The 17,243-nt window shown below is 42.2% G+C and overlaps 1 protein-coding gene across 30 annotated transcripts in view; it reads left to right on the plus strand.

The window, feature by feature from the left end:
- The window catches only part of ABI2 (abl interactor 2), a 152,383-nt gene that overhangs the window by 106,519 nt on the left and 28,621 nt on the right, over positions 1 to 17,243 (plus strand). For 16 of the 30 annotated variants that reach the window (XM_073541831.1, XM_073541832.1, XM_073541838.1 and 13 more), the window contains one exon: positions 5,974 to 6,078. The exons of the other annotated variants lie outside the window; for them this stretch is intronic. In XM_073541831.1, the coding sequence (XP_073397932.1) occupies positions 5,974 to 6,078 (105 nt within the window). The remainder of the gene's footprint in view (positions 1 to 5,973; positions 6,079 to 17,243) is intronic. 30 annotated transcript variants of the gene reach the window in all.

Below are 17,243 nucleotides of genomic sequence, written 5' to 3' on the forward strand. Positions count from 1 at the left end.
TTTAATTTCTAATATCTGTTGTAGAGATATTACCTTGTACAGTTGATGTTAAAAGCAGAGATTAGTCTCTGGGGGTGTGTACTTTTTTCTTCTTCTGCATGATGTTGACCAATCATAAGCAAGAAGCATGCAGGGGGAATAAAAAAACACTTTCAAAAAAGCTTTCGACAGGCTTGTGTATTTTTTTGTGCGAGACACACAATGACACAAAACCCTGCTCTCTTCTCTGTTCTGAATGGTGGCATCTACTGCGTAGAGCAGAGCTGTGTCTCATTACAAGCATCTCTCGCATACTCCATCTGAGGCCGCTCTGCTGTACACCCCTCCCCCACACTACCTACCATCTACCCATTAAGTAGCAAAGATCCGAATAAAACCAGAGAGAACAATGTGTAAAAGTTATGACACTTTTTGTTACATTGACAGAAAATTATTTAACAACCATATTAATGTTGACAACTGACTTTAGTCACAGAATTATGTAATTAAGAATAGTTTGATCTCAAGTCCCCATATTTGTAATTTCTATTATAGATGATGGCTCTTACCACAACATTAAATGTATGCAGGTGATGGAGAATTCCCTTCTTATGAAGTGATTTCATATCACTAAGATTCGCCCATTACTTTTATCCCCACCGATCCTGAGAGTATAGGGGACCGCACTGGTGTAGCGCTGTGTCCTCTTCTGCAGTTTTTCATGTGAATGGGACCGGCTGCACTTCCACAGGTGGATGCAAGCACGCATGTGTGGTAAAGGTGCTTCTTCATTCTCCGGATCTGTGGGTGTCATTATCATAAAATAATGTAGATGTGCTATCACTTTGTAAGGTCCAACCACTCATATAAGTATTAGGAATGTGAGCGACAGGATTCTCATTTCTAGCTTTTTAAATAACTGAAGTTTACGTTATTGATTTGATAATGGAGGCTGCGCTTTTTGATTGAAAGAAAGTGTATTTCAGAATTTAGTTTGTGCATTCAGGGTGATCAAGGTAGGAGAATTTGAAAATAAAGCCATGTAAAAATAAATGTTTCCAGCATTTTTTGCTAGTATTTTTGTTGAGCATGTTCATTCTTCTCACTGATTCAACTCAAAAAGCAGCGGCTAAACTTGCTGAATTTCAGAGAGGCTATTCTACATACTGATTCAACTTTCTGGTGCAGATTTTCTTGCAAATACACATCTAATCTGTCATGTACACAGACCCCTATTTTAAAGCCCTTTATTGTACAGCACAGAAAACCATTAGGATGGAATAGAAGAACCTCATTGATAACTACAGCAGACAGTTTTACTGTTTGATTAGAGGAAAAAAAAAGTGATGAGCAAGTGTGCTCAGATAAGGTGTTATACGAGCACGCTTTTATCCTAATCAAGTATTTTCTGTATGCTCAAGTTGCCGCGGCTGCATGTCTCGCTTCTGTTCGACATCCCCAACACATGCAGGGATTGCCTGTTTGTTAGACAATCCCTGCTTGTGTTTCAGCTGTCGAACAGCAGCGAAACCTGAAGCCGCGGCAACTTGAGCATTTTTTTCGAGCACACAGATAATACGTGATTAGGATAAGAGCGTGCTCGTATAACACCTTATCTGAGCACACTCACTCAGCACTAAAAAAAAATTCAAAATGGCAACATTTTTTGATGTTCAAAGTTTGTTTTATAAATGTTTTCTTCAATTATGAGACTTTTGTCCTTTGTGTACTGGTTGGAAACATATTTCACATGTCAGATTGTAAAGCTTGTAAAGATGTCACTTATAGAAAAGATGATAAATCATAAGGTAAGGTATTACTCAAAAGTATAATGAAAATATTATTTTATGTAAACTGATCATTAAATCCCTTTTATTAATTCCTACTTAAAGTGAATCTGTCACTAGGTTGCTTGCTATGTAATCTGAGAACATCCCAATGTAGGAGCAGAGACCCTGGTTACAATGATGAGTCACTGGCTGTGTTTTATGGTTTCAATACAATCAATGTTTTATCATCAGGAGATTATGAGTATAGGGCAACTTGCCTTGTGCATCCTAGTCCAACCACGCCCCAGCACTGATTAGTAGCTCTCTGTCACTATACAATGTACACAGAAAGCTGTGATATGAGCGAGGTTATACAAAGCTCAGCAACTGAGCTCTGCCAGATCTGTAGCACAGAAAACTGACGCCATCATAACTACTGCATCCAGAAAACTAAGTGACACATCGCTGGAATCAGTCTGTATCCGTTCATCATACTGCTGTTAGATTACATAGCAATGATGTCTTTTAAGTGGAAGCATGAAGACAGGGCAGTTAACAGGACTAGCCGCTGTTTTTTCGCTTGGGCAGCTTTCGTTCCCACTTTTGTTTCGTTTATGCTCACAGTTGCTCGACAAGTGAAAAAGTTTTAAAAAGTCCTACATTGATGTGGATCTTTACAGGCACCCACGTGTTTTGAACTCTTTTATGAAACTTTTCGTAGAGTAGGAAATGTTGTAAAATAACTAGCCGTTGCATACTCCTCGAAGCCCCTGCCACGCCAGTGTTGCGTGTTGTGCAGTAAAGTCCCATCCAATAGTCACCTGACCGCTGCCAGCAATCACTGGCCTCAGTGGTCATGTGCTATACATGGAGATGTCCGCAAGTGCTGTTTATGTATTTTATGACATTCCCTATTCTAGGGGCAAAATCCCAGAAAAGCCCTGCAATGTCGAATACTGAACTAGTCTGTCACACCAGCTAAGAAAGTGTCCGGTGGCTGCCCGTCTGTGACGTTGGTGAACCACGCTTGACTGAACTGAAAAATAATAACGTTGCAATTGTGCCACATCTTGCCGAGATGTCATATACTGCTGTCTATTCTCCTCTCTGATCCTGTTTTTCTATCTGACAGCTTGTATCATGATCTCTCTTCATTTACATCTCCCTCATTTGGCAGATGCCCGTGTGTTCTCTCTGACAGTACCATATGTCTTTTAATTTGCAACATAGGTGTATTTTTTTATATATATTAAATCGTAAGTAAAGTTACATATTACTGTAAAACGTGCTCTTATTTTTCTGCATTGGGGATGCAGTGCTTTTTGGCTTTCCTATAAGTGTTGGCATTAGGTTTTTCTTCTGCCAATCTCAAGGGAAGTCGCCTGCTCCTTAAGATGCTGCATGCTCTCTGTGTACTGTAAACTTGATTAATTCCCAACAGGGCATGCTATCAGATGATTTATGAATGCTATGATTTGTTTTCACTCACCTTGCCTGTTCTGCATGTGTACTGGGATATGCATGTATGAATATGTGTGACGTATATACAATATGCACACAAATTCAATTCACCTGCCCCTCTGAATAAAGTTTAAAAAATCAATATTTGTCAGTCCTTTCATCTTAAGAGACAACTAGAAATGGTAATAGCCTTCCCATTTCTAGCATCTAAAGTAACCCTTTAATCCTTCTGTTGAACCTATTCCTGTATCCAGTGTATGATACATTGGTTCTTCTCTGTGGGGCTATGTACTTTGGCTGTTTTATAGTGGTGGCATTAATTGGTCTGAACTTTTCTAGCAAGTTTTTAACTGCTGGGTAGTTACTTGAATGCCTGAAACCTAGTGTCAATATTGCTGACCTTGCTTCTGATTTTTGTAAAGACATCTTCTAGTTGCTTTGTAGATGCAAATTTCAAACTATCCAGCTTGGAAAGCCCAAGAGCTTATTACACGAAAGTGACTTATTGCCATTCGTGTCCCTCCAAAAATCCTAAAATTCACCATTACTGCTCTCACAAAAAAAAATAAAAACTTTTGATGAAGTTTTTTTTATATCCTTTGTTTAAAAGGATCCTGTCACATAATTCATGCTGCCAAAACCACGGGCATCATAAATCCAAGACCAACTCGCGTATGTATTACAAACATCATTGTGTTACTCTTAATTGCTGCCAATGTTTTAGAGTAAAACATGTATATAGGTGTAGCTGTATAACGGAACAGGCACGGAGAAACCTGTTCCTTGTGTGCGTATATTGAGAGACCCATTAATCTAGCTTAGCGTTGGGAGAAGCAGGCCGGGACTGTCACCAGATTTGGGTAGCATGAATCATGTGACAGTTCCCTTTAAATTTTCAAGTATAATAGTACATTTTGGTGAATACCAATGTTTTCACTTCATAGAGATGAGGATAGCCAGTAGACTATTATGCATGTCTTTCTCCTGCCTTAGTACTCGGTAGTAAAGCATTTAGTTGTTGAAATTGCTATATGTTTGTTGCTCTTGGTCATATGGGGGCTACAATTTCTTGGCCCAGTACAATAATTGGGTCATGCATGAGAAAAGAAAATTCTGAGAAGTGCTTTATATCATACAAGATTATCCATCCAGTTGGAATATCTCCTTGCAGTAACCCAATCCTTCCCTTTTCTCAGACCGCCAAACATTTCCCCTTGTATTTGACTACCTTACTACCTTATTTTTTTGGTTAGTCACCCATACACATTTAGATTGTTGCTGGTGGATACCATCACTTAGTAAGACTCCATTGTGTATAGTGGTATCTTACTCTCCAGTGTCCTCACTAAATCTGCTTGATTGAAGCACCACTTTACCACTCTGTCAATGTCATCACTGTGCCATGTGAAAATTTTCCTTGGAAACTAGAGTCTAGTAGTGCTTTAACCGAAAACCCTGCATGCCGACTGTACCACTATTCCTTCACCACTCCCATACCCGTCTTTCTCTCTGTCCTGTTTTCATTTCAATTTTTATTTTTCAGTAAGACAAAATAGAAATGGTTTATACTAAATGATTATACTAAACAAATGGTTCATAGAATTTTGTTTCTTGAGCCTATACCATGATATTGGAGTGGCAAATAGGCACTTGCTTTCCATAAAGATCTGTCACTTGCTCAAAAAACTTGAGTTCAATCATTTTAAAAATCCCTGTGCTCAACCGATTCTGCTGCTTTTTTTTCCATTTTGCTCTGTGTTGCTCAATTGCAGAGATAATCACATTTGTTGCTTTTGAAACTGAATATGTGAAATCTCTGTCTGTAGTTCAATCTGGCATTTTCTTTTTCTGGGGTCGTGCACTTTCACTTTTGCCCGCCAATCACAGCTTGAGAGCGTCTGCTTGATCAGCTGCGAACTGTGATTGGCAGCATCTGGGAGTGAGGGGTGAAAGCGCACCCCCACATAGAAGACGCTGAAGCAACGCCCAGTTGATTTACAAGCAGAGATTTCCCATCCTGTGCTCTAGAACTATCAAATATGAATATCTGTGTAACTGAATGACGCAGCACAAACCAGAAAACGAGGCAGAATCGGGAGACCACAGGGATTTTTCCAAGGTATGAAGCTCAGATTTTTTGAGCTAGTGATAGTCCTCTTTAAGAGTTTCCGAATATATGTCTAAGATGTAGTATAACACTCTTCTGCCATAATTTTATTCTAATCTTAGGATATGACAGTGTAAGGTAATCTCTTACACATGATTTTCTTGCTATTATTCCTTTATTCTATATTTATTTATCCGTTTCATAACCCCCCCCGGGTTTTAGGAAATGCTAAATATTGGAGTCCACAGGCCTTATGTCCATACGCACACTTTCAGTATCATTGTGGCTGATGTTCCTATAACTTTGCTACTAAATGTTACTATGGGCTTGATTCACTGATGTGCTGTATAGAGCCCGAGGTTGCCAATAACATTTAGAAGCAATGCCGCCATCAAGTTGCTATGAAGGTCTTTTTAAATTACATAAAGTTACTGACATCCGACACCTTCATGTACTTATTGTCAGTGAATCAATCTCACATTGATTTGTAGATCTGTACACTTTTAACAATTCCCTTTTCTTGTTTTCCTTCATTTTAGGGTATCCATCCACTACATTCTACATTTTCTGTCTGGCTTCTAAGTCTTGCTCTACCTTTGTTAACCCCTCTTTAGATCTCCGAATTCTCTAATATTGCTCTAACTTTCTGGCTCACAGATAGACCACCTGTTCTTTTCTGTGGAATGCTTGTCAGACTGGTAAACAAAAGGGACATGAAGCAGCCAGCAATTGCAAGAAATGTGAGGGTGAAAAAAGTGCTAGGTCAGTACGATTTATTGACCAGTCATCTGAAATACTAGTGTGATCTAAGATAAGTTATAAAGCTTTTTAAGTTTTATGTCACTGATTTCATTGATGGTGCTAACATAATCCTATAAGTAAAATAAAATACTGATCAAATGCTTACGCAGTAAGTCGGGCGGCGTATGATACAGTGTGTGTGTGACTGTATCTCTACACAAGCTGAACCAAGCAAGAAGAGACTGCTGCCTCTGAGTGTGAAAATTGCAGATTTATATGTAAGAGCCTTTAGTTCCTGATATTCCGAAATCTGCTGATGTTAGCCCTGGTGATTTGTTATATTTCCTTTATTCAAGCTTCAAAATGTATACTGAAAAAAGTAGGGTAGCTGAAGCCAAATAAGAAAAAGGAAGTTTGGCTGTATCCAGCATGGTGACATTTAGAGTCTATAATGATGCATATATGGGCAGAATTAGTGCTGTTACAAGACATTAAACGTCTGCTAAATAGTTGGTATACTAAGGAACATAGGGCCCAAGTTATCAAAGCTTTCATGCCCAAACTCTGGCGTAAAAGCTCTGAAAAGTTGCAAAATTTAGGTGCATCTCAGTTTTCCTAAATTTAGAGACTTTTGGCATTTTCACTTTCGTTTCTCCCAGCTCTGCCAAAATGGGTAGTATTACGGGAAAATGGGGGCCTGCCACCACAGCTAATTCATAACTAGCTGTGGCGTTCTGTCCATGACTAGAGTGAGATTTCTGGCGTAGCGCACAGAGATGCACGCCACTCGTCAGACGCTCCAAATTCATGAACAAGCATGTTATCCCCTCATGAATCAGAAGCGTCTGACTTGAGCACAACCCCTCATTAAAACCAGTTCATAATGAATCTGGTCCATTTTGTGGAAAATATGGCAACATAAGGATCTAGGTCAGTGATGGCGAACCTTTCTGAGACCGAGTGCCCAAACTGCAACCTAAAACCCAATTATGATGATGTGCCAACATGTGCCAAATGCCCCATCATGATCCCCTTCATGCAGAAATATGCCCCATCATGAGCCCCCTTCATGTAGAAATGCCCCTTCATGTAGAAATGCCCCATCATATGATCCCCTTCATGCAGGAATATGCCCCATCATAATCTCCATCATGTAGAAATGCCCCATCATGTTCCCCTTCATGTAGAAATCACTGGCCCTCTCCCCATCACTGGCCCTCTCCCCATCACTCCCATCATTGGCCTTCTCTACATCATTGACAAACACACACCACAGCGGCCACACTCACTGCCACACACACACACCACAGCGGCCACACTCACTGCCACACACCACACACACACACATCACAGCGGCCACTCTCACTGCCACACACCACACACACACACCAGCGGCCACACTCACTGCCACACACACACACCACTGTGGCCACACACACACCACAGCGGCCACACTCACTGCCACACACCACACACACACATCACAGCGGCCACTCTCACTGCCACACACCACACACACACACCACAGCTGCCACACACACACGCGGCCACACTCACTGCCACACACACACACCACAGTGGCCACACACACCACAGCGGCCACTCTCACTGCCACACACCACACATACACACCCCACAGCGGCCACACTCACTGCCACACACCACAGCGGCCACACTCACTGCCACACACCACACACACACCACAGCGGCCACACTCACTGCCACACACACACCACAGCGGCCACACTCACTGCCACACACACACCACAGTGGCCACACTGACTGCCACACACACACCACAGCGGCCACACTCACTGCCACACACCACACACACACATCACAGCGGCCACTCTCACTGCCACACACCACACACACACACCACAGCTGCCACACACACACGCGGCCACACTCACTGCCACACACACACACCACAGTGGCCACACACACCACAGCGGCCACTCTCACTGCCACACACCACACATACACACCCCACAGCGGCCACACTCACTGCCACACACCACAGCGGCCACACTCACTGCCACACACCACACACACACCACAGCGGCCACTCTCACTGCCACACACCACACACACACACCACAGCGGCCACACTCACTACCACACACCACACACACACACCACAGCGGCTACACTCACTGCCACACACACACCACAGCGGCCACACTCACTGCCACACACACCACAACGGCCACACTGACTGCCACACACACACCACAGCGGCCACACTCACTGCCACACACCACACACACACACCACAGCGGCCACACTCACTGCCACACACACACCACAGCGGCCACACTCACTGCCACACACACACCACAGTGGCCACACTGACTGCCACACACACACACCACAGCGGCCACACTGACTGCCACACACACACCACAGCGGCCACACTCACTGCCACACACCACACACACACACACCACAGCGGCCACACTCACTGCCGCACACCACACACACACACCACAGCGGCCACACTCACTGCCACCACACACACCACAGTGGCTACACACACCAGCGGCCACACGTGCCTCTCCGCGCGCCGGCAGCTTCCTCGGCTCTCATTTCCTCTCACACATTGAGAGGCGCGGCCGCAGCTGGATGACATCATTCAGCTCCGCGGCTGTGTCGCTCAATGTGTGAGAAGCAGGAAGCTGCAGCTCCGGAGCAGTGAGGCGAGGCTGCGTGCCAGCTGAGAGGGCTCTGCGTGCCCTCTCTGGCACGCGTGCCATAGGTTCGCCATCGCTGCCCTAGAACATGCAGGGACCCTAAACCCTGTTTTTAATGCACCAGCGGTCTTTTGCATTGCTGGAGTGTCGCTTTAAATGTACGTTTTCTGTACCACGCTGATCCCGCGACGCCAACTTGTGAGCACAGCTTTTGACTGTCCAGAAGTCAGAAGCTACGTCACAAGCTCTCATTGCAAGTCTATGAGAGCCAGAACGAACCTCTCATAGAGATGTATTGACAGTCACCTCCAGGCAGCTCCATGAAACACTGGAGCTACCTGGCAGGTCGTTTTTCGCTGGAGCAGGAAGAAGACAGTGACAGGGGAATGGCATTTAAAGCAACAGCATTGCAATAAAAACAAACGCTGGAGTGGTGCTCTAAGAGTGTTAGCATTTGTGGTTTGCATAAAGGCAATCTACATGGTATTCAAAGTTGGATAAGTTCTACCTAATGAACATTTGCAACATTTAGACTTATTTGCTATTCATGTGATGAAAAGGGCTGTTTTCTGTTTAATATTTTGTGAGAGTTTCAAATGTATGCAATAAAGTGAATGTCTAATGAGTACAGTGCCTTTATGAATAAAAGGCAGTAATGCCGATCGGCACAGGTCTGGCTTCATTAAGCTTTATTACTTGACTGTCATAAAAATGAATGGTCAGCCATGTAATGTATGTCATAACTTGCTACCATCCAATTAGCATACCCTCTGTACGATCATAGGAATGTTGCATTTAAGGAGCACCTTTCACTAGTTTTAACTTGTTAAACTTGACCACATCATGGAATAAGGGATGCAGAGCTGAATAAAACATTTTTTTGTTTTCTTTTTCCATTGTGGATATATTGGCTTATAAAATTTAGATTATAATTTATATTTATTTAATGCCAACTGGGCGTTACCAGAAATTCTTGCAGAATTTAACGCTTTTCCCCCTCACTGACTGCCATAAAATGATAGATACAAGAGGTGTTTACAATAACACTCGGCTCTGCTGTACTATACGCACTACGTGAAGAGATCAGATCTGTCTGTCATTACATCTCACAGTAGAAAGCATGTTCTTCTGACCTTTTGGAAGCTGCTTGTTTTTTTTTTTTTGTTTTTTTTTTGTTTGTTTTTTTTTTGACCCTGCATGAAATCTCCTGCTTTGACATTGGTCAACACAATGCTGGGGGAAAAGTACACGCCCCTAGAGAAGGATCTCTGGTAACGCCCTGTTGGGTTTATAATAACTTAATATCTAAACTTTACATGTGACTATCTCTGCACTGTAGAGGATAAATTAAAGAAATAACATTAGCTCTACAGTCACTATTCAGTTATGTGGCCTGTATAACATGCTCATTCTGGTAAGGCATGCAGTATACATGTGGACATTCCACATTCCCTTCATATAACAGTAAATTGCTATGAAATTGTGCCAACAAAGTGATGCCCATTCTAGTGTCAGCACGGCTTATTGCAAACCATAGTTGTACTACACAAGTATTACTGCGTGTTGCCTATGCTACAGTGCCGCAAAGTGCCTGCTAAGCATTGTGAAGATTCTTTGCTTTAGTACCCATGTGGCGTGCTGCTTCCCCATTAATACCCGTACAGAAGTTGTGTGCATGATAGTAACCATATAATTAATATATGCATATTAGGTATTCTAAATAAAGCAAATCGTCCCTCTCCCAACACCATCTGCCAAACAGATTCTGCTTTGATGAAATAATCAGCTCATGCGTGTTAATTTATTTCATTACCTTTATTGTAATTTTTTTTTTTTTTTTTAATCTTGTCACCCAGCTCATTTCTTACTGCAGGCACTCATTTTTAATCCCCCTCAGTTTCATGCATCTGATAGTGGAAACTCAACTTTCACCTTTGTTTGCACTGTATGCAGAAACACTGCTGGGAGAGTGCAGATGACCTGATTTAAAGGGATTATCTGGATGGGACTAGTTGTTACTTATCCACAGGATAGATGATATTTTTTAGATCGATGGGGTACCAACTGCTAGGATGACCACCACCAATCACCAGTTTTATTCCAGTAACGGCATAGCAAGCTGTGTCTGAGTGCCTGCCTCCAGTAGGCGCATACACCGAAAATGATGCACTTCCGTTCTTCCGCCATCCTTATAGTTTATGACCATGTTAGCGCATGCGTCCGAATCCCATTTTGCAGGAGGTTCGGAATGTAAGCCCCGACGGGGTGAATGAACGGGGGTCTGAACGCAATGTGAAAGTACCCTTAGAGTAAAGCAGCAGTGCACATGCTGGACTGCCACTCCACTCATTCCCTGTGTGTCTGGCAGAGTATCCAGATGCAGTGCTCTGCAGTCCCATAAATGAATGCAGTGGCGGTCTGGCATATGCACTGATAATGAATTTTAACGGGGATAGAAGTGCCAAAATATATATATAGCCAATGGTCAGGCAATAACTAGGTCTCAACCAGGCAAACCTTTAAGGGAGGATTGTTGGTTTTTATTATAAATTTGGGTTAATGCTGGTAATTTTTTAAAGAACAAAATAAGCATTACTTTCTGTATACTTTAGTTTGTCATTTACAGTAAAAACTAAATGGTGGAATAGCACCAAACATCTTGAAGACAGAATCTGGTGCTCGCTTTCGGGTGGAAAAATGTCTTAAACCATCGGCAACATAGTCCATAAAGTAAAGAAAAGATCAGCACTGCAGATTATTGCACATGAACTGTACTGAAGTTCACCGGATGCACCGCTCGCTGTATCTTAGTCTTTTACGAGGCTGAGTTACAGCTAAAGCAGTAATACGTATCGTATCCTGTGAACTTCAGTGCAACATTTCATTTGCAATTATTTGAAGTGTTGCTTTCTTCTTCAATTTATAGTCTCTGTTTACAGGTCTGCAGCTCTGATTTCCTGTTTACAACGTGTTACCACTGCATTCAGTCATCATCGGAGTGCGCCGTGAGACCACTGAGCTCAATGACTTCCTGCAGCGATCCTGTGTTCTACACAGGACATCATTGCTGCAGCCATTTCAATAAGAAATTGCAGGGAGCCAGCATAATGCTAGTACTGGAGCTGCAGGGAAACCAGTAAGTATCACTTATGTTGTTATTTTAAAGCATTAGCATGCTATGAACACTGAGGGTGTGTGCACACGTTGCGGTTTTTGCTGCGGATCCACAGCGGAATTGGCCCTGCGGATCCGCTGCAGTTTCCATGCCTTGTACAGTACCGTGTAAACCTATGGAAAGCCAAATCTCCTGTGAACATGCTGCGGAAAATACCACGCAGATTTGCTGCGGTTTATTTTCCGCAGCATGTCACTTTTTTTTTTTTTTTGCGGAACTGCAGCTGCAGTTTTCGTTCCAGGACAACAAACATACAAAAAAAACTCTATTTTCCGCATGTGTTGGCAGAAACCGCAGGGTAAAACACATGAGCGAGAGATAATCTGCAACGTGTGCACACACCCTTACTGCCCCTTTAAACCTCTGTTCACATGTGCAAGTCCTTAACAAGTCGGAAATCAGTTGGCATCTGTCATGAGGTCTGGCACTTTACCTGACTTATAACACAGCATGTTTGCGCTATTTTCGTTAATTTGGTTGATGATGTGGAGTGCAGCTGTTACCAGAAAAGACCCCTTTATATATTATGAGCTGCATATGAGATTACGGCTGGACCAGCTTCCTTAATCCAGTGTCTAAGTCCTGTGCACCCTTGATAAATTCTGTGCTGCTCCATAGGGCCTCCTACTAGGCCCCAAAACATTAGCATATCAAAGAATCACAAGGCATAGTTGTATTTTGAGGCCTTGAAAAAGGCCAGCTATGGCCGGAACTTTGACTTCCTATTATTGTATTTTTTTTTATTATGGAATAAAGATCTAACTTTTTAAGGATTCTCCTCTGGTGCCTCAGGATTCATGGATAATCTGCTGCACAAAGTTCGGCTCACTACTTTACTAAACATAATACTTTGCTGCTGCCCACTCCCCAACTATCTCCAGTAGACTGATATGGTGTCTACCTTCGGAACCCATCCTACTGTTCACTTTGTACAGTTAAAGTTGGGAGAACTTGTAATTACATAGCACTGCCCAGCTTGTGCTGGCTCATTGTGTGCAATTTAATTTTTCGGAAATCTAGGGTCTGATTCAACATAGCCTTTACTCCAGAATGCTGGCATAAAATACTTTGAAAAGTGCAAAATGTTTGTACAACACAAGGCTGCACTAAAATGTAGCAACTTTTGCCATTTCACGTCATTTTCAACTAGCTCCAACAAAGTGGGTGGGATGGGGTGTGGCAAACCTCACTCGTCTGAGTCATGGTGAGTAGTGGCATTCCTAACGCCACGAATCTTACTCCAATTCCTGACTGAGGCAAGATTTCTGCCGAGGCGCACACAGAGGCGCATGACACTTGTTTCCTAACGGATCAGGATAGGAATATCTGACTCTAGCATACCACTTCATCAAGACCGGTGTGAAAAACGTGTGTGTTGGTGAACCAGGGTCTGTCTTTTTACTGGGCACTATGCAGTAATCTGATAACGGCAACTCGCTGACCAAAAGCATTGTAGGAGGGCACATTTAGATATGTCTGACCACATACTTGTAGAATTTTTCCAATGACCAGCAGAGCACTGAATGCTGCTCTTGTGTGCTGATCGGACAGCTATAGCATGTCCTATGGGTGTAGCCATTAGGCTGCGGTTAGACGGCGACACTTGTTGTGTGACCAAAGTTCGTGAGCTGTCGCTGCTACATCGCTGAGGGTAGTGTGACCGCAACATTAAAGTTACAAGAAGTTCAACGGTCAGATTTTTTACTATGTGCTTTGTATTGCAATGCGACCCGTTCAGTTGTATTGCACTGAGAATTAGCAGCGACAACTGGCAAACTTGAGTTGCGTGACTCGTTGCGGCCAAAGTTGCCATGTAGGCCCAGTTTTAATATCATCGACTGGTTAAATGCGTTTTCCCAGAGTGTGCTGTTTTCAGGTTACATAATATGCCTCAGACCAATGTGTTATAAGTCGCATGTGGTAATTATGCAATTCTGTCTGGTTTTAAAAATAATTGCACAAATACTATGGGATAAGCCAGAAGTGTGGCTGGCACTTGCAGGTCACAGCTCCTCCACATGTTTTATTGTGAAATCATGCATTTACATCCTTGTTCAAGATTCTCATATCTTAATGACCAGATAAAAATAAAAACACCAATTATGATTTTTATGCATGATTCACTAATTTGTGATTGACCGCCCTAACTTTGCATAAATAACTTAGTCTAATATAGTAAACTTTCTATCTATATATATCTCATCAGAGAAAAATGCTTCAGTCTCCACAGCGTTCTTTAAACTTTTCACTACGAAAAACAACTGAAAGCCATCTTTGTGAAAGCAAGACAGGCTGCCAGAACAGTGAGCTGTCAGGGTACTATTAGCTTTTTATGCCTTTGGGGAAGGGAGAAGAGGCATGAGGATCGGAGTGAGAAAACAAGCAGAGACAGGCAGGTTTCTTGACCCTAGTGAGTGATTCACCTTATCCTAGAGCTGAATTCACAGCTACACTGCTCAGTACTGCTGGTTTTCTCAATGCAGCTGCCACTGCTCTTGAACATATGCTACACTTAGAAAGAAGAACTGGAATCCATTTGTTTCTGTGTACTTTGCATCAATTCTTATGGAAATAATTTATGGATTTCCATGCGCTGCTTGACAAAATACAGAATCCCACTTACGGTGAAAGATTAATCATTTATTCCCAACGCGTTTTTAAGTAACGACTACTTCTTTCTCAGGGGATGACAATCATCCCATAAGTGGGATTCTGTATTTTGTCAAGCAGCGCATGGAAGTCCATAAATTATTTCCATAAGAATTGCTGTATCAGCGGTCACTCGGTTTGACCTTTGGACGTGCAGCAGCTGTCCACGAGTCCTATGTGCTTGATCTCTCCTACAAATAGGTGAGTGAATTTCTTTTAATCTTTTAATATTAACTCGGATAAGACCCTATTGCGCTTTTCTGTTCCTTTAGTATATTGCATTGTGTACTTTGTATGGGAGACCTCATACTAAGCTAGTCTCTATCCGCTAGCTTAAAGAACTAAAAAATAAAGCGAGACTGCAGAAGGAAAAGCTGGTAAAAAATGTTATGTCCAGAAAAAAAGTTATTCCTCATGGACACAAACACACCAGCTATTTCTGATAAGGCCTGTTTCACGCCGTTTTGCAAAAAGAACGGATCCGCCATTTTTTTGGCGGATCCGTTTTTTCCCCATTGATTTGCATTACCATCTCTCTCTCTCTCCCCCTCTCTCTCTCCCCCCTACGGTTCCTTTAAAATTCTTCATTCAGCGGATCCGTCAAAAAAAACGGTCCGGTGGCATCCGTTCACATCAGTTTAGCAACGGATCCGCTTTTTGCCATTTTGGCGGATTTTGACTGACACAAAAAACTGAAGTGTGAAACAGGCCTAAGTTAATTGAAATGACAGGTAAATTTTAAAGAGAAACTCTCATTGGTCAACATGAATCAAACCTGTGGGCAGCCTGGGTCTGATCTTAGCTGTATGATTGTAGTCGGTATATCTTTTGGAAACACTCTAGTGAGTCAGAGAATGTATACTTTAAACATCCAGCAGGGGACCATAGCCAAGGATGAGACTAAAGGGCCAGTCACACTAAGAGATTTCGCTAGCAATATCGCTATAACTAGTGACGTTATAGCGATATTGCTAGCGATATCTCTGTGTGTGATACTTACCTACGACCGGCTCCCCCGCTGGTTATCGCTGATCGCGCGAGAACGTTCAGGACTGTTTCTCGTCGTCAGCTTCCTGCGGCGCTTCCTGCTGTGACGACGAGCGACGCGTGGACGCGGGCGGGAGGACGCAGGATCGCCTGGTGTGACAGGTAAGTAGCGACCCCCGTCCCCAGCGATGTCGCTGGTGAGATCTGCCTGTGTGGCAGCTCACTAGCGACCACTTAGCAATGCACCAGCGATCCTGACCGCGTCATATCGCTGGTCGGGATCGCTGGTACATCACTAAGTGTGACAGTACCTTAAGCAAGTAAGGAATTCGGCACTCAAATTGCCGTGAATGAAACAAATTCTTTTTAATAGCAATCCAAATAGTTAACATTTCGGCCCTAATGTTTGATGTTCGTCAGAACTGATAGCTTTTGTAATTTTTGGCTAAAGAGGCACTCGCCAATATTAGGACCGAAATGTTAACCATTTGGATTGCTATTAAAAAGAATTTGCTTCACTCACTGCAATTTGAGTGCTGAGTGCCTTACTTTCTTGGTAAAGGGCTGGAAACCTACTTAAGCACATCATCTCTTACCCTTGTACTGTAGAGGTACACAATACTCCCTGGTTGAGACTAGTCCGAATATGTTCTCCAGCTGCAAACCTCCATAAGAAGGAAAGATCAACAATTTCAAAATTATGAAAGCCTATAGATATAGCAGAATGTAAACCTATAAAACTATATCCAAATAATGAGGCAGAGCATAGCACTGTAAAATTTATTTCTTATTAATATTAAAAAACATAGAACACAAAAAATACAAAGTAGAAAATGGGGGGACAAGGGTGGGAAAAGATAAAATTGAGGAGGGGGATGGATGTCCGCTGGGTACGTATATATCTTACAAGTAAAAAGTCAAAGGCCAATATTTGATAGCATAATATAGCATCATAAATAAAAAATCATATTAATTAAATCAATCACAAGGATGAATTGCACTGTGCAGCAATTAATAAATAGAATAATAGTAAGGTAGCCAGGGTAACACAATAAAAAAAAAAAAAAATCCAGGAATTTCACAATTCATGATTGTACTAATTAATGAAGCCAAAAAAGTGCATTGTGCAATAAGTATTAATAACAAAGTGCATCAATAATTAAATGTTGCACAGTGACAAGGAAAATATTGTTAATTTATGACACACTATAGGAATTGCATGTCACCAATTGGATGCAATCAAAAATGTGCACTGCAATAAATAGATATAATTATGCATAAATAATCATTGCATAGTGTAGAGTACAGCTATCAAAAATATGTATAAATATGCATAAATATATAAAATATACAAAATAAATGACCATTGTACATTGCTAGGTATGATTCCCACAAATGTGGCTATCCAAGAGAGGAATTAATTAAGGCGGCCATAAGGAATATGGAAAATGTACCATATACGTTATAACCATGAGCACACCACATCCTCCTCCACCTACTCCAACACACATTTCTCTACCACTCCATGAAAAAGCGACAGCGAAACGTGATGAAGTGTAAAGGATCTGTTCTCTGAAGATGCTGGAGCGTTTCATAGAAAATATACCTGGCTGCAATCATGTAGCCGGTATCTGATTCCTGCTGATTGTGAAGCATGTATCAGATGACATGTTCCTTTTACG

This window comes from Dendrobates tinctorius, unplaced genomic scaffold (assembly GCF_039654945.1).
Source record: "Dendrobates tinctorius isolate UK_male_01 unplaced genomic scaffold, ASM3965494v1 ptg000125l, whole genome shotgun sequence".
NCBI classification, from domain to species: Eukaryota; Metazoa; Chordata; class Amphibia; order Anura; family Dendrobatidae; genus Dendrobates; species Dendrobates tinctorius.